The sequence below is a fragment of the Capricornis sumatraensis genome, chromosome 3, assembly GCF_032405125.1.
Source record: "Capricornis sumatraensis isolate serow.1 chromosome 3, serow.2, whole genome shotgun sequence".
NCBI lineage: Eukaryota > Metazoa > Chordata > Mammalia > Artiodactyla > Bovidae > Capricornis > Capricornis sumatraensis.
Window position 1 is genome coordinate 175,510,397 of NC_091071.1, and position 17,308 is coordinate 175,527,704.

At 57.1% G+C, this 17,308-nt stretch overlaps 1 protein-coding gene across 4 annotated transcripts in view; it reads right to left on the reverse strand.

The window, feature by feature from the left end:
- Window positions 1–4,234: 4,234 nt before the first annotated feature.
- The window catches only part of ALPL (alkaline phosphatase, biomineralization associated), a 65,039-nt gene continuing 51,965 nt past the window's right edge, over window positions 4,235–17,308 (reverse strand). For all 4 annotated transcript variants that reach the window (XM_068967340.1, XM_068967341.1, XM_068967343.1 and 1 more), the window contains exons 6-12: window positions 16,527–16,702; window positions 12,994–13,137; window positions 11,317–11,386; window positions 9,142–9,276; window positions 6,620–6,811; window positions 6,046–6,165; window positions 4,235–5,211 (exon numbers count right to left, since the gene is read on the reverse strand). In XM_068967340.1, the coding sequence (XP_068823441.1) occupies window positions 4,946–5,211; window positions 6,046–6,165; window positions 6,620–6,811; window positions 9,142–9,276; window positions 11,317–11,386; window positions 12,994–13,137; window positions 16,527–16,702 (1,103 nt within the window). In that variant the 3' untranslated portion in view covers window positions 4,235–4,945. The remainder of the gene's footprint in view (window positions 5,212–6,045; window positions 6,166–6,619; window positions 6,812–9,141; window positions 9,277–11,316; window positions 11,387–12,993; window positions 13,138–16,526; window positions 16,703–17,308) is intronic.

Here is a 17,308-nt window from a genome sequence, read left to right on the forward strand (position 1 = left end):
TTGGGGCTGTTTCTACCTCAAACACCACCAGACGTTTGCGATAGAAATGAACTCACTGTGTTAAACTCTGGATTTCTGTTTAACAGAAGACAGTGTTAAAGACTCATTGGAAAAGCCCCTGATGCTGGGAAAGACTGAAGGCAAAGAAGAAGAGTGCTGCAGAGGGTGGGATGGCTGGATGGCATCACCGACTCACTGGACATTTTCCGGGAGTTGGTGATGGACAGGGAGGCCTGGCGTGCTGCAGTTCATGGGGTCGCAAAGACTCGGAGACGACTAAGCAACTGAACAATAACAACAGCTCTGCCCCCACGTTTCCTTGCATCCCCATCGCGCTGGGATTCCCTCTGGCCTTCTCTTCCATGAGACACGAGCTTCCTGAGGACAGGAAGCCCGTTCACAGTCGTCTCCCAGGTGTGGCTCAGAATAAGGCAGAGGCCGCACGCCCAGTTTCCACCATGGCCGGACAGGGAACATCAGTCCACAGGGGCTTCCTGTAGGAGGACAGACAGGGATGCTGGGGAGTGTGGCAGGCAGGAGAGGTACACCCATGACGGGCAGCCGGCTCTCAGCTCTGACTGACCACTGCCCTGCATAAATGTGGGGCAAAGCGAGCAGACCTTCCAATTTTTCAACAAACCAGAACTCCAGATCTTTTGCGCAAGTTCCCAGTGTTTTAAAACACAATGAGGATAATCAGGGACATCTGGGGAGCGTATGAGTGGGAGGTGCCCTGAGCACACGTGGAGCCTGAGACAAGACAACCCAGACTTCCCACACCCCTTCCCTACTGTGGAGGAAAGGGCTCAACGCTGGGGGGAGGGGCAGCGATAGACATCTCAGGAGGAGGGGCTGGGGATGCTGCTAACCCTCCTACGACAGAGAGACATCCAGCCCCAAGTGCCAAGAGTGCCCAGGCTGAGAATCAGAAAACTAACACCGTGGCATCTCATCCCATCACTTCATGGCAAATAGATGGGGAAACAGTGGAAACAGTGTCAGACTATTTTGGGGGGCTCCAAAATCACTGTAGATGGTGACTGCAGCCATGAAATTAAAAGACGCTTGCTCCTTGGAAGATAAGTTATGACCAACCTAGATAGCAGATTCAAAAGCAGAGACATTACTTTGCCAACAAAGGTCCGTCTAGTCAAGGCTATGGTTTTTCCAGTAGTCATGCATGGATGTGAGAGTTGGACTATAAAGAAAGCTGAGCACTGAAGAATTGATGCTTTTGAACTGTGGTGTTGGAGAAGCCTCTTGAGAGTCCCTTGGACTGCAAGGAGATCAAATCAGTCCATCCTAAAGGAGATCAGTCCTGAATATTCATTGGAAGGACTGATGCTGAAGCTGAAGCTCCAATACTTAGGCCACCTGATGGGAAGAACTGACTCTTAAAAAGACCCTGATGCTGGGAAAGATTGAAGGCAGGAGGAGAAGGGGACGACAGAGGATGAAATGGTTGGATGGCACCGTCACTGACTCGATGGATGTGAGTTTAAGTAAACTCCGGGAGTTTGTGATGGACACAGAGGCCTGGTGTGCTGCAGTCCATGGGGTTGCAGAGTCGGACACGACTGAGAGACTGAACTGAACTGAAGAGTTGTTGATGGGAGGTGTCTGCTCAACCAAAGACTACATTTCCCAGCCTCCTTTGCATCCAGGTAGAATCATGTGACTAGTTCTCACCAATGGACTGTGAGTAGGAGTGATGAGTGTTGCTTCCAGGAAAAAGTGGTTAAAACGTGAGCTGTGAGCCCCCCTTCCCCTCCACCCCTTCCCTCATCAGTGTGCTGGCCAGATGGAATTTAGATAGATATTCTGGTTAAGATAGAACCTCTGGAATTTAGAGGAGGGCAGAGCCACATGGTGGAAAGAGCCTGGGTCCCAGGCACCTGACCAGAGGCACCCCCAGATGTTTGAGATAGAAATGAACTCATTGTGTTAAATTCCGGATTTCTTGTCAACAGAAGACACGGTTATCTGGATGACTAGAAGAGGATTTGTCAGCTTAGATTTGTTCCTCCTCGCTGAGAAAGGGTCTTCCGTCACCCTTAGCCTCTAGTTCCATAGGGGATGGGTGGAGCTGGGACTTCTGCCTGGACCCCTGGCCTGGATTAGGACTCAGAGCCACCAACAGTTAGAATAAAGGGGAGATGAGTGAGCTGACGGTGCATGCGGGGCCCAGCCTGGGTACGGGAGGCCCTGGAGCAGTCTGAGCACCCTTGATTCTTCTTGAAGCACACACGCGTGAGCCGCAGCCTGGACTCATCCAGGAGCTCCTAGTTCCTCGTGGGATCCTGAGAGCTCAGTGTGTTCAGCTCAGTGCTGGGATAGTACATTCAAATGTTAGGAATGGAACATCAGCGAAGTTAAAGAACTCTCCTGAGTTCATGGAAACGAGAAAGTGATGGGAACCCCTCCGTCTCTGACCGGCGGCAGCCCAGGCTTTTGAACCCCATCCCAAAGTTTAATAAATGATGTTGGTGCTTTGCTTGTATCCTTTGAGGATTTACTGTCCTGGCTCAGGCTTTGAGGCTTGCTCTCAGCCCCTCCTGGTTGGAAGGGCCAGGGTGTTCATTTTTTCAGGAACAGCTCTTAGCCGGTGAGAAAGGAGAGGTGAAGAATAAACACCCCAGCCCCCTCACTCCACAGTGAGATAACCCCGAGCTGCATCTCCCTTGCTTCCTGGAGGCCCACAGTGGGACTGAGCCTGGGTTACCCATGATGGTGACCTGCTTAACACACATCCTTTCCTTTCCCGGCTCACTTCCCCACTCTGCCTGGTGCTTCCTGGGTTCTTTTTCCTAACCCAGGGATTGAACCCGCATCCCCTGCGTTGCCAGGCCGTTTCTTTACCACTGAGCCACTTGGGAAGCCCCTTTACAAACTGTATTCAAATCCTTGTCACAGGCTGTGCCTCTGAAGAACCCAACCTAAGACACAAAGTGTGGTTTGCACACCTCAGTGTGGTTTGTACATTGACTTTGGGTGGTACTGGTGAACTTTTAAAGACAGACTGCTCAAATGTGAATTTAAAGAAGTGTTTAGGAAATGACTATAGAGACATGGCAAAAAATTATGAAGATGGTATGAGACCAACAAATGAAAGCGCTGCACTGTACAGTTAAAGGTGAGGTGTCTGTCCTGGCAAGAATGTAGGCACGTAGTTTACTATCCCAGCATCAGCTTGGCTGTGCCCTTTTTGCCAGGACTGCTGGGAAACTTAAAGAAATATTCTCAGCTGCGTTTTTTTTTTTTTTTTGTATTTTCATTCTTGAAGGATGCCTTGCTTCTAACATACAATTTCTTGCCGAGTTCATTTTTAACTAGTGTGTGTTATGAGTCATTAGTACCGGCTGCCTCAGAGCCTGGTTGGCAGGAGGCTGGAAATGCATTATAAATAAAGGATGTCATTAAGTGTGGGAACTTTGGAATCAAACCCCAGCTCCACAGCTTGGGGGACCTTGGGCACTCATGTCACTAGCTGCACCCTTGGTTTCATCATCTATAAATGTGAATGGATGAAGGGGGCCTGCTTCTTAGGATTAAATGAAATGAATCCACATAAGCATCAAGCTCAGAGAGTGGCAGATAGCAAATAATCATCATTATCATCATGATAGAGTCTTTCCTTCCAGTAAGGCAAGAGGAGCAAACTTGGGGACCTCTACCCCAATATCAGGTGTAACCCTGAGTCTGTACCACCCTTGACAATCACGAGTGGACAGATCTCCATCCCTGTCTAGGCTGAGGCTCTGTGAGGGCCACCACTAAACTCTGAGGACCTGGTATGGTGCCTGGTGCATGCTCAATACTTGCTGAATGAACGGATGAGGGAGCGGGTACAATGGGCCATGGCAGGCAGCTGTTTGAGGGCACCACGCGGCAAGCGTGTCCCAGGGCACTTGAAAGCCTTCCTGCTGTGGGCTTCGGGGCCCAGAGGCACTGTTCTTTAATCCCCATGGCAGTCCTGCAGTGGGCTGCCTCCCATGTTCCAGATAAGAAAACGGAGAGGCAGAGACGCAAAGGGCTCTGCCCACAGTCACCCGGGTAATGCGTGGTGAAGCCCCCAGGTCAGCGGGAGACCCTTCTCCTCCCCGTGCAACCCCACCTGCGTGTGCTCCCGGGCCTTGAGTCCAGCTCCCCCAGAAAAATGAGCTCATTTCAGTCTCTTCCTCACTGACCACAAAGACTCAGTCCTGTCCTCAGAAATATTTGGAAAGTTTTATTTAAATGTTTTGTGTTCCCTTTTAACCAACACCAAAAGGAGAAAATTTTTTGGCTGTTTCGAACAGGAGCGTCCCTTCAGAGAGAAGCTGGCATGTGTGTTTAGAGCCGGGAAGCGTCCACTTTGCCAGGCTCCTCTTCCCAGCCTGGGTCACCCGGGGCTGGATGGCCAGTCCTCGGAACCGACTTCCTGGGAGCCCCGGGGCGACCTTGGAATGAGTGAGTGAGCAAACCTCCCTCCTGAGGAGGACCTGGTCTCCCCTGCATTTAGGGATGGACTTGGGGAACTGGCCATGAGCCTGGTGGGTTCCAGAGGGACGGGGAAGGGGCTGGGGGAGGGTCAGATCCGGAATGTTCCATGGAAGCTCTAGGGCCTCTGGGTCTGCAGAAATAGAGTTGCTAGAAAAATAAGAGGCTTTGAGAAGTTCTGCAGTCTATGCTCTCTGCCTGCCCAAGAGAAACCTACCCTGTCGGCCGAAAGAGGGCAGCGGGTGGCGGGGGAGGCTGGAGGCCAGCAACTGATCTGGCCGCAGTGGAGGATTCCAGAGGGGAGCCAGACGGGCGGCAGGCAGACTTTGGTTTCCTGGGTCCCCTTGCCGGCAGCGGCAGAGGCGGTGGGGGTCTCTGCTTCCCGCCTCTTTGAGGTGTGGGCTGCCAGGCCGTGGGCAGCACCGGCCATCGGTCATGGGCTGGTGGGTGCCCGGGCCCTGGGCCCTCAGAACAGGCCGCCCAGGGGCAGCAGGGCCAGCAGGAGCAGCAGGGGCCCGGGGGCGGGGCTGCCGGACGAGCTGGCTGAGGCACAGTGGTCGCGGTTGGCACCGATGCAGGCTGCGTAGGCCATCACGTGGGGGATGTAGTTCTGCTCGTGGACGCCGTGCAGCAGGTGCGCCATGGGGCCCTTGGCAAAGACGGCCACGTCCTCGCCGCCGTGGGTCTCGTGGCGCAGGGGCACCGCGGACTGCGCCTGGTAGTTATTGTGAGCTGCGGGCCAGAGAAACGCTTGCTGAGCGCCTGCCAGGGAGCCTGGCACGCTGTAGCAGCTTTCCGTGCCCACTTCCGGGCTGGCTCAAGTGCCCTCTTCCCCCATTTTTTTTTCAAGGGGGGAGCCACTCTGTGTAGCAAATGGGATCCCAGTTCCCCAAGCAGGGATCGAAACTGTGCCACCTGCATCAGGAGCGTGGAGTCTTTAACCACTGGACCACTCGGGAAGTCCCGAATGCTCCCACTTTATAGAAGAGGAAGCTGAGGCTCAGTGCGGAAAAGTCGTTTCCTACACCAGGCCACAGGACTCAAGCCTGGGTCTGTTGACACAGACGTCTGCTCTCTCAACCCACAGATCTCTGGGCTGTCTGGGTTAGAAGGGAAGAGCCAACCCAGGAAAAGCTTCTGATCCTTGGTTGTGCCATTAGGCCCCCAGGGGGGTGCTGGGGACATCATGAGCAAATATTCAACAATATGGAATCAGATAAGCCAACTGGGAAGGCACACACACTGGAATACTATACAGCCAGGACCTGGGACCTGAATGTGCTAGGCACCACACTGAGCTCACAGATCCAGCTAGCCCTTCAGACAACCTTGGCAGGCAGACCATTCTTCGGAAGGAAACTGAAAATGAGGAAGGTGAAGTTATGTGCCCAAGGTCACAGAGTTGCTAGATTTTAGGAGGGGATTAAAATCGACATTGTTCTGACTCAAGTCCTGTCTATTCTGGGACACCTCGCTCCCAGCCTTGACCAGACAACTACACTGTTTCTGAGCTCATCCCTGAGGGGGTGCCCTGTCCCCTCCCAGCCCTGGGCCTTGCGTTCTCACCATAGTCCACCATGGAGACATTCTCTCGCTCACCACCCACCACCTTGTAGCCAGGCCCGTTGCCGTACAGGATGGCGGTGAAAGGCTTCTTGTCTGTGTCACTCACCATGGGGGCCAGACCTGCACAAGGAGGCATTGGTCCAGGGGTCACGTTGGAGCATCAGGGGTACAGGGTTCCTGGGTTCCCCCCAGGAAGCCACCTTCCAAGCCCAATTTATTTCCAACCAACCGTCCCTCAGTTTTGATTGTGCCCGTGTCCTCCCATCTGTTGGTCCATCCACCCCTCATCCATCCCTCCACCCCTCCCTCCATCCTCTCCCCTGTCCATTAATCCATCCCGCCTCTCATTCTTCTACCTCTCAGTCATCCCGGTGGGCACCCACGCACCCAGGCATCACTTCCCCCACGCCCCTCACCCTCTGTTCCCCCACCTGCCAGTAACTTCTCTTCCCTCCCCAGTTCCGAGTCCCACGTGTGCCAGGCCCTGGGCTTGCCATCTCTCCTCCCCTACCCCCGCTCCCAGATGGCAGACCCTGGGAGTGCCCAGTGCCCACCCCAATGGAGGCCTACCTACCAAAGATAGAGTTGCCACGGGGGGTGTACCCGCCAAAGGTAAAGACGTGGGAATGGTCAGCGGTGACAACGGTCAGCGTGTCTTCTACGGAGGTCATAGCGCCCGCCTGCCCGATGGCCTGGTCCATCTCCACCGCCTCGTGCAGTGCCTGCTTGGCTTTGCCCTCGTGGTGCCCGTGGTCAATCCTGCCCCCTTGGGATGCCAAGGCAAAGGCCTCTGGTCAGGAGGCAGGGAAGGAGGTGTAATCCCCAATTCCCATCCCCCTGGGTTAACCGCCGGGTTAACCTCTTTCATGGGAGCTCCCCTGGGCCAGGCACCATGCCGGGCATTTAATACAGCTATTCAACCTTCCCAGCAGCTCAGATGGCGAGTCGCTGGACCCCAGGCCCACGTGTGGACAGTCCACCACCCCACGCTGCCCCCAGAGCTGTTTCCTTAGCTGCTCTGAGTCCCTGAAGGTCTCGGAGAGTTAGGGAAAGGGCCCAACATGCCTGAATACCTACTAGGTGCCAGACAGAACAAGCTGATGTCTTGTTCCCCATTCCTGACAACGGTGGGCAGAGACGGGTACAATCAGCCCAGTTTACAGATGGAGCAGCTGAGGCCAAGAGTGGGGAAGTAACGTGTCCAAGGTGAGATCTACTGGGCTCTGAATTCAGATGACCCACTCTAAAGCCCTATTTTTCCATCTTTGAATACATCCCCTCTGAGTGTAAAGTGAAAGTGAAAGTCGCTCAGTCGTATCCAACTCTTTGCGACCCCATGGACTATACAGTCCATGGAATTCTCCAGGCCAGAATACTGGCGTGGGTAGCCTTTCCTTTCTCCAGGGGATCTTCTGAACCCAGGTCTCCCGCATTGTAGGCAAATTCTTTACCAGCTGGGCCACAAGGGAAGTCCAAGAATACTGGAGTGAGTAGCCTATCCCTTCTCCAGGGGATCTTCCCGACCCAGGAATCAAACTGGGGTCTCCTGCATTGCAGGCATATTCTCTACCAACTGAGCTCTCAGGGAATCACTCCAAATTACCGAGTGTGAAACACACTCTTAGAGGGGAAAAGCCCTCGGTGCCAGGGAAGTGCCCACAGCAAGCTTCCTTACAGGCCTGGAGAAGCCTGCACCCCATGGTGAGCCGCCTCCCCCAGGTGAGCAGAGGAGCCCTGGCTCGGTTAAGCCTGGCTTGAAGACCACAGCTGAGACTGTGACTGCAGGGAGCACCTCCCACGTCTAAGAGGAAGATGATGCCTGGGGGGACACTCCCAACTCTGAGGGTCCGGAGCCTGGGTGCCTGGCCGCCCTGCCTTCCTGCTGGCCTGGGCCTCACCACGCAGGCCTGGCCGGCTGGCAGGGTGGGTCCCTCCTTTGTTGTGGCTCTGGGAGCAGCTGGCCTGGCCGGCCCGGTCCTGGCCCTACTCACAAAGAGGACCGCTCCCGGGGGAGCTCGTGCTCGCCACCACTGGTTCCTGGCTGCTTCCTCAGCGTCAGAGGCCGGTTCAGGGCCAGGCCGAGACCGCCGTGCTTGAGTGGGAACCCCAGGGTTTGGCAAGAAGGCAGCCAAGCTGGGTTGGCGGCCACTGGCCTCTGGAGGGGGAAGGGCCCGAGCGTGTGTGTATGTATGGTGGGAGGATGTGTGCAAGTATGTCCGTGTGTGTGTGTGTCCAGGCAGAACATGAATAGTTGTTAGAACTTCGGAAGATTCCAGAGACTTTATCATTTCCTCTTACTTTCTATTGTGATCGCCTTAGCTATTGGGCAATCATAATAATAATAATAGAAGCATTGAGGATTTATTCTCTGCTGGGCCCCCTTCCAAGTACATTACGTCTCTGGACGCAATGGATGCTAATAGTCCTTGGAGAAGTTACAGCAATGCCCAGGTAACAGTCACAAAAGCCAGTGGGTGGCAGCACTCAGACAGCGAGTCCAGGGCCTTAAGGCAGCACTGAAACCCCAGCAGCGTCGGCAGATAGCACTGCTGCCTCCCGAGGGTCTGGCTCTCCCAACCCTGGGGCCCCCAGGACATACCCGGGGGCTGCCCTGGGCCTTCTCCTCTCTGACCTTGGCCCCACATGGGCCTAGTCACAACAGAGGTCCACTGTCCAGCTGTGAGGGCATCCACAGACCAATGGGCATCTGGTCAACCCTTGGCCGGTATCCTTGGGCCCAGCCAGGCAGCTGCCCAGGGCACCTCTGACTATAGGGGCTCTGCACACCCCTCCAGAGACAGGCTCTGGGGAGGAATTTCCAAAAGGAAGAAACCTGCCTCCTCTCTCAGGAAGCCTTCCTGGACTGGTAAACCAGATGTGCCATCTCCACGCTCAAAGAAGAAGAGCTTGTTGGGCTGGGAGCTTCAGCACCGCCCCTTGGCTCCACCTCTCTCGTTCATGACCTATCCTCCCCAAAGGAATCTCCCTGCTCATCCCCAAATGGGACAGTGCTCTCTGAGAGCTGACCACCCGACCCCTGAACCCGCCTGGATGCTCCCAGGGAAGCAGCCCCGCAGCCAGGTCTGGGCCCCCTACCTTCCACCAGCAGGAAGAAGCCTTTGGGGTTCTTGTTCAGGATCCTGATGGCCATCTCTACCATCTCGGAGAGTGAAGGGTCAGTCGCGTTGTTCCTGTTGAGTTCATACTGCATGTCCCCGGGCTCAAAGAGACCTGCGGAGGAGCCAGCAGGGTGTGGGTGTCTCGGGGAGCAGAGGCTTCTCACACACGGCTTGGGGGTAAAGGGAGGTGGGGGGTGGAAGCAGCTCTGGGTGGCTTTGGGAGGGCTGCCTCCGTTCGTCTTCTCAGCCTCGCCATGGTGAGGGGGGCACTGTGTCCATTTCACAGAGAAGGAGACTGAGGCTCAGGTGTTCCGTAACTCGCTACATTCAGCTGCTAATGGGAGACCTGGGATTCCACTCCATCAGCCCATCCGAGCCTTGGAGGACCCTGGGCATGGCAGAGGACTGTGTCCCGACTTCAACGAGACAGCCTGGGTGTGTGTTTCCATGCCAGGTTTGAAGGGCTCAGTGCTTATATAGTGAAACAGAAGAAGGTATGGGTTCACTGTCTCCGCTGTTCCCTGAGTGTGGTGTCTTTGCCCTCGTGAAACAAGGAGAGAGGTCCATTCCTCACTCATATCACAGGATTCCACGTGTACTGGATTGCTGTTTTCCAGGCCTGGATGTGCTTCTAGAACACCTTGCCCTTCCCTGCGTGCACACAGCCCAACAGGCGCTCCAGCGAACAGAGTGCTTACTCTGGGCCACACGTCATCCTGTGTGCTTTGGAAGCACCTGGGCACCAGCCTCCGAGATGTCGCCCAATAACCCTTCCTCCTGGAACTCACGCTCATGTGCCCGCCCTCACTGACTCGGGCTGCCCTGTGTATCCAACAGAATACTGTCCAGACAACGGCGTGTGACTTCCAGGCCCGAGCGTAAGACACTGTGGCTTCTGCCTTGCAAACTCCTACCTTCTGGGGAAAGCCAGTCACCATGTCGTGAGGACACTCAAGCAGCTCAGTGGAGAGATTCACGCAGTGAGAAACTGAGGCCTCCTGCCAACGGCCCACACTGACTATTAGCCATGTGATTGAACCACCCTGGAAGCCCCAGCCCCAGTCAAGCCTCCGGGGACCGCAACCTCCTGAGAGACCTAGTTAAACCACTCCCAAACTCCCGACCCAAAGAAGCCGTGAAGGAGTAAATGTCTGCTCTCGTTTTAAACTGTAAAGCTTTGGGATACTCTGTTATGCAGCCACAGAGATAACTTATACATTAGCTCATTTAATCCTCATGACAACGCTGAGGCAGGACCGATCACTGTACCCACTGTACAGAGGATTCGTTATCCTCATTTTATAGAAAACCGAAGCACAGAGGGGAGAAATCACTTGCTCAGGGTTGCACAGCTCATGAGTGCTAGGAGCTGGATTTGAACCCAGCAACCTGGCTCTTCAGCCATACATGGAATTTTTATGCTCCACGGGTAGAGGCATAATCCTCTACAGGCAACGTGGGCAGTTGGGGCCCAGGCGAGCAGAGAGCTGGGTGTGTTGGAGCGATCCTCCGGGTGCCCTGCTCTAAGCCCAGAATCTCCAAGGACACGCCCAGGACCCAGGGGCCGTGTTCCCTGAGAAAGGCTTGCAGGGGGCTTTGCCACCACCTGCTTGGCCCAATAGCCAGGAGGGAATGGGGACCCAGACGTCGGCATGGTGGTCCTCAGGCTCTCGTCCCACCTCACCTGGACCCGCCCCAGGTCTCACAGCTGTTACCCAGTCCCTGAGGAGGTGGGGGCAAACCGCCCCCCTCAGTCAAGATCAGCGGAGACAGTCTAGCTGGCTTCTGCCCTGGCAGTTCCGCAGGGCTGGCTCTGGGTCCCCTGGCTCCACAGCCAAGGATTTAAGTCCCAGCGCCAGCTACGGTTCAGATTCACCTGGGCTGTGCGGCCTGCCAGAGCAGGCCCCTTCTCTGAGCTCTGTTTCCCTTTGTGCCCAATGGAGCTGTTCGCCCTGCACAGCCAGCAAATTTCAGATCTAATTCTATGAACCAGAACCCCTCCCTCAACCCTCCCAGGTCCCAGAGCCTGGGACAAAGGTCCCTAAGGACTGGGGGGGGTGGTGGTGGCTGGGGCCTCGTCCCACAGTGCTGGCTCACACAGCCCTGGCCCCAGGGCGCCCAGCTGGATGTCCACTCCACCCCCTCCACTTACCCAAGAGGTAGTCCACGGTGTGGGGGTCAAGGGCCAGGAGATCAGTGCGGTTCCAGACATAGTGAGAGTGCTAGAAGGAAGGGCCAGCGTCAGGCATGCTGGGACTGGGGGAGTCAGCTGGTCTCAGAGTCTGGGGCACGCATGTGTGTCCTTTAGTCATTGAACAGTCCCTCTCTGAGGACCTACCATCCCTGCCTTCAAGAAATGGCAAATAAACAGGTAATTTTAATGCAAGGTGATGAGAATTCTGAGACCAGGGGCACTGTGAACCTAGAGACAAGATCAGGGAGGGCTCCCTGGTGGTCCTTATGGGGACTTGGAGGACAAGTAAGACCTGAACAACCTGGAGTCAGGGAACAGTGTTCCAAGGAGGGGAAGGAGTGTGGAGCAAAGAAGAGGAAGGCACAGGTCACCAGGGGCCTTGAGCACTCACTGAGAGGTGTGGGCTGTGCGTGTTCTCAGAGCCGGGAAGGGAGCAAGGCCCTAGCTCTGCCTGAGGACCCCCGCTAAGGGGGTAGTGAAGGAAGTACAGCTTCCGAGGGCACAGAGGCCACGGGAAGGGACTGGCCAGCTTGCCTGGAGAGGGTGCCATTCAGGCCTGGACGGGGGGCGGGCGGGTGGGGTCCTAAACTACCAGGAATCAGCTGTGTGCCCTTAGGCAAGATCCTTGCCTTCTCTGGGTGATGGCATCGGGATCCGAGGTTTTTCAAACCTCCGGGGCTGCTCTGGGAAGGAAGGTAGGAAGGCTAAGGAAGTGGGGCTCCCCCGCCATCCCTCACTTCATGCCCGGGGGGCAGGTAGAGAGACAGCGGCTGCGGATGGCAGTGTCTCTCAGGCTTGGGCCGGGGAGGGGCTCTGGTCTAGCCAGAGCTGACTCAGAAGGCACGGGAAGAGTTCAAAGCGGCTGGGTCGTTCCCCCCACCCACCCCAGGGGACCATTCCCCCGTCCCTATCCCCACCTCAGTCTTGGCCCGGCCCCATCCCACAAGGCCTCCCCAGGGGCCAGGCCTGGAAGCCTCCGAAACCCAACCCCAGAGTGACATCAAAGCGGCTGCCAGGCTGCTCCCCACTGTCTTCAGCTCCGACCACAGTCATTTCCAGACCCCAGCTGCCCCAGGCCCTGTGGCCGGCAGATGGATTTCACAGGCCGGAGCTGCTCCCAGGAGCGAGTGCCCAGGTCTTCCCACGCTCTGGCCTCCCTTCCCTAGCCAGCACGTGCCCTGACTCTGGCCCCTCCCTGCCACCGCGGCCTGCGAGATTCCCCCCACCGTGGCCTCCTCCTCCCACCCCCGTTTCGGGGTTTCTCAGCCCCTCGCTTGTGGTCTGTCCCCTCTGGGTTCCCGTAGGTCCTGGGCATCTTGCCATCCAAGCACAGTGTTCCACGTTTCCTTGGCCATCTGATTCATCCTTTGCACCTCAGGCCTAGCCAGGGGCCCCGCACTCAGTAGGGGTGCAGGTGGGCTGCATGTCCACGCAGGTCATTCCTTGACCCACCCTCTTCCTCACTGCCTGAAGGAAGGAATCAATGGGCACCTACTATGTGTCATTCAGACACCTGTAAGGTCCTTTGGGCCTGAGCTAAGAATTACAAACCCATTCTACAGAAATGAACAGATGCAGAGAAGGAAGCCCCCCAGCACCTCCCCACCTAGTCGTCAGGCCCCCTGGACAGGCTACCTTGTGTTTCGGTTTGAAGCTCTTCCAGATGTCGATGAGGTTCAGGCCGTCCAGCCTCGTGCCTCTGGCCTTCTCATCCAGCTCATACTCCACATCGGTTCTGTTCTTGGGGAACATGTACTTCCGGCCGCCCCCCATGATCACCTAAAGGGGACACAGCCATCAGTACCCTGGGGGTGCCATGCCATCTGGAGGTTCCCAGAGGCCCGCCTGGAGAACTGGGCTCCCCAGGGGACGGACGGAGTGGACGCTTCTCTGGGGTGGTGAATCCTGGCTCCGTGTGCGCCCCTCTCCCCGAGCCTCTGCGCCTCTGGCTGGGCCGGGAATGAAATCACGAGTCTACTGGGATTGTGGTTTGGGTTTCAGAGTGCAATACTGGCACTAACCTCCCTTACCTGGCTTCCCAGAAGCCCAATACCAGCTTAGGCTGGTGTGAGAACAACAGCATCTTACAGCGTGCGCCGGGCACTGAGGACTGGAGGCTGCTGCCGTGTTTGGTCGCTAAGTCCTGCCCCACGTGTGTGACCCCAGGGACTGTGGCCCGCCAGGCTCCTCCGTCCACGGGATTCTCCAGGCAAGAATACTGGAGAGGGCTGCCCGCTTCCTTCTCCAGGGGATCTTCCCGACCCAGGGATCGAACCCGAGTCTGCTGCGTCGGCAGGCGGGTTCTTTACCCCTGAGCCGCCTGGGAAGCCCTGAAGGACTCGAGATACCTGATCTTGTTCAGCATCACACAAGGCTGCAAGGCTACCCACGCCACCTCCTTTCCAAATAAATGGGTGCAGAAATATGATTTCTTTCCCCTACGGCCACACAGCCTCCTCTGCAGAGGACAGAGCCAGGAAGTGAACCCAAGGCCCCTCCAGCTCCTGCTGTGTCCATGGAGCGGAGGATGGGGGCTCCGACCGAGAGCTGCCTCCTAGCCCCCACCCGGAAGGCGAGAGGCCTCTGCCAGGGAGGTCTTGGGGCAGCCCAGCTGGGAGCCTGGCAAACAGCGGGCCAGCGCCCACGTCTGTGTAGTCACCGCCAGGCTAATTTTACCCACCACGCTGACCCACGCGGGCAGACGGATGCGGGGCTGTTTGTTTTCCTTGGGAGTCCATGTTTGAAGTCCTGACTATTTTTAAAACGGGGGCCAAGGGCATAACAGCCGCCGCCCGTGGTGACCACCACACTGGTGTCCTCCTGTTACCGCAGGCGGCAGCCCAGGCCGCTGCCCCTGGCTGACACCTCGGGAGTGCAGAGTCCAGTGAAGGCCGACCTTAGACCCGGCGTCCCCGGGGCTGGCATTTCACAGGCACCCTCCTCAGAACCCAGGCTCCACCGGGTGGACAGGGAGCCAGGAGTCCAGGCTGGGGTGCAGGTGGTGGATACAGGGCCATCCTAGGTCCCGGGGAACCAGAAAGGCCTCTGAAGTCAGACTGGAGTTGGAACCCTGGCTCTGCTGTATCCTGACCAAGGTCCGGGCGCTTAGGCTCTCTGGCTCCATGTGTCCCTCTGTTAAATGGAATGGACAGCGCGTGCACAGGACTGGCCCAGGAGGAAACGCAGTGGCGAGCAGTCCGCTCCCAGCCGCGCCCCCCGCCCCTCGCCAGGGCTGGCTTCCCCTGCAAGGCATTCTCACGGCCAGCAGTAGTGGAGCTCGGGGTGGCTCCGTGAAGGCAAGCTTCTCACGGCCAGCTCCGGCCGGGTGCTCCGTGGGGGCGGGGCAGGCTTCTGAGAGAAAGGAGAAGGGGACCCCAGGTCACTGGCTCCCTGCCCCCCAAACTGTTCCCACAGAACCTGACCCCTTGGCATTTTCAGAATGGAAAATGAAGGCCCCAATCTTCTTGCCGGGAGCCTCGTCATTTCCAGCCCCGGCAGGGACTTCACACACTCATTAAACTCCCAAATAACAGACTTGCTGTTTGGCTTTGGGGTTTAGGTTTGTGTCTTTCATTTTTCTTTTTCTTTCTTTCTTTTTTTTTTTAGTAAAAGATATTTATTTTCAGGGCGGACACCAGCATTTTTGTTTCGTGTGCAGCCTGGGGGTGCTGGGTGGGGGGCTCTCTGGTGGGGTGGCAATGGAGAAGCAGAGAAGGACAGGGGGGCTGAGGGAGGAGATGGGGGGCGGGGTGGGCCTCCCAGCGGCCGCACCCCCTCACTCAGGCTGGGGTGCAACCCCCCGCCCCTGCATCCTCTGCCAGCAAATCCTTCCTTTAAGCTCCTGTCCCCTTCTCAGGCGGTTGCCGCCAAATCTCTTTCAAGAGCAGTCCCGTAATTACACCCTGCACTTGTACAACAAATGTTCTCACATCCATGACCTCATCTCGGCCTCCAGCAGCCCCAGGAGGTGGGGAGGGGAAGGGGGGGGTGGCGCTCTGCTCTTGCTACACAGGTGGGAACACTGAGGCTCGGGGGAGGGAAGCGACCCGTCGGGTACCCGCAAAGTCAGAAGGGCGCTTTGCCTGAGATGCTCACTCGCTAGGAGCTGGTCACCAGGACTACACATCCTGAGAAGGGCAGCTCAATCCACAGCTCGGAAAAGAGAAACGAGAGGTTGGAAGAGGGGCAGGTGGCACTTAGAAATTGGGGGGATGGCGTGGGGGGGAGCCAGGGAATTAGTCTGGGGGGGCAGAAGCAGACGGAGCGGGAGGGGCCTGGGGGCTCTCTCTGAGCCCCCCTGAACCCCCATTCTAAGCTCAGGGGCTGAGGTCCCCTCCCCTCCTCACTAGCACACCCCCCAACAAGGTAGGTAACAAAACCTTGAAAAGGGAACCAACTAGAGGGTCTCATTTAAGAAACAGAGGCTGGGGGCCCATCTGAGTGTCAGGTGGATGATACTGGGGCATGCGCTAAGCCTGTCCATACGTCAGCTCGTGTTTCAGGGCAGGGACACACGGCCGCTCCTGCATAAATGCTACCACCTTCTGAACACCCACGAGGCTTCAGGCCTGGCACTAAACTCTTACAGGGATTATTTTATCTAGATCTTGCAATGGGCTTATAATGTAGGTACATTTCACAAAAGGGCTGTAGAAGGGAAGGCTCAGAGAGGTTAAGTAATTGACCCAAGGTCACACAGCTAGCAAACAGCAGGCCAAGGACGTGACCCCAAGTTTTAAAGTAAGAGCGTGCTCCAACCACGGCTTGCACATCACCTTGTCTCTGGGCACACTGCCTGAGTGCACGGGACTCACTCCTGTCCATGCATGTGGGAACGTACGGGGCGGGTACTCCCCTCAGATGGTACCGTATCACCCCCACGCTCCAGGGCAGTGCCAGTTCCCAATGGACAGAATAATCCCTGGGCGCCTGACTCTTGGGGCGTGGTGGCGGCCACCTCAGGGTTCATCCCTCAGTCCCACCGTGGTGAAATCCCACAATGCCTCCCTGCCCCAACCGCAAATCCCCTAATGGGCTGGGAGCCCTCCCAGGTGAGGGCAGAGCCAGGCCAAGCCACTTCTCCTGGGCCAGTCTGGGCCTGAGGCCTCAGGCCCACCAGGGCCCCGCCTCACCAGCCCTGCCCCAGCTATCCCCCGCCCCACACTTGCCTCAATGTCCTTAACGTTGTGCATGAGCTGGTAGGCGATGTCCTTGCAGCCCTGGCTCAGGGCCTCCGGGGGCATCTCGTTGTCCGAGTACCAGTCCCGGTCAGCGGAGTGGGCATAGGAGGCGCTGGGGGTGGCGTGGTTCACACGCGTGGTGGTCACGATGCCCACGGATTTCCCTGAGGAGTGGGGGAGGGGGGGTCGGGTTCATCGGGACATAGTGCTGTCCAAGCCAGCTGTCTTCTCTTTCCCTCAACTCGCTGAAGACGGGCCAGTTCCGCTGCCGGCCTGGGCCCCAGGCTCCCCACCGGTACTAAAGGCAGGCTTATGCGTGTGCTCAGCCACTCGACTCTTTTTGACCGCATGGACTGTAGCCTGCCAGGCCCCTCTGTCCATGGGGTTTCCCAGGGAAGAATGCTGGAGCGGGTTGCCACGTCCTCCTCCAGGGGATCTTCCTGACCCAGGAATCGAACCCGTCTCCTGCATGTTCTGCGCTGAGCTAACTGGGATGGCAGGGTGGGTGGCTTCCAAATAGCCAGACAGCTCAGACCCTCTGCCTCTGTGACCCTCCCCACTCCCAAGGGCCCTTGAAGCATGAGCACCTAGGCGGGAGCCTCCCCTCCACCAAGGACCCCCCAAGTCCCACCCCTGCAGGAAGCCCCCCGGCTGCCCTGCAAGAACTCAGGGGCCCCTCCGAAGGGCTCTCAGATGGAGTGTAACTCCTCTGCCACCTGCATCAGCCGGGCTCACACCACGACTCCGGTGTCAGGGGCATCCTGGTGCCT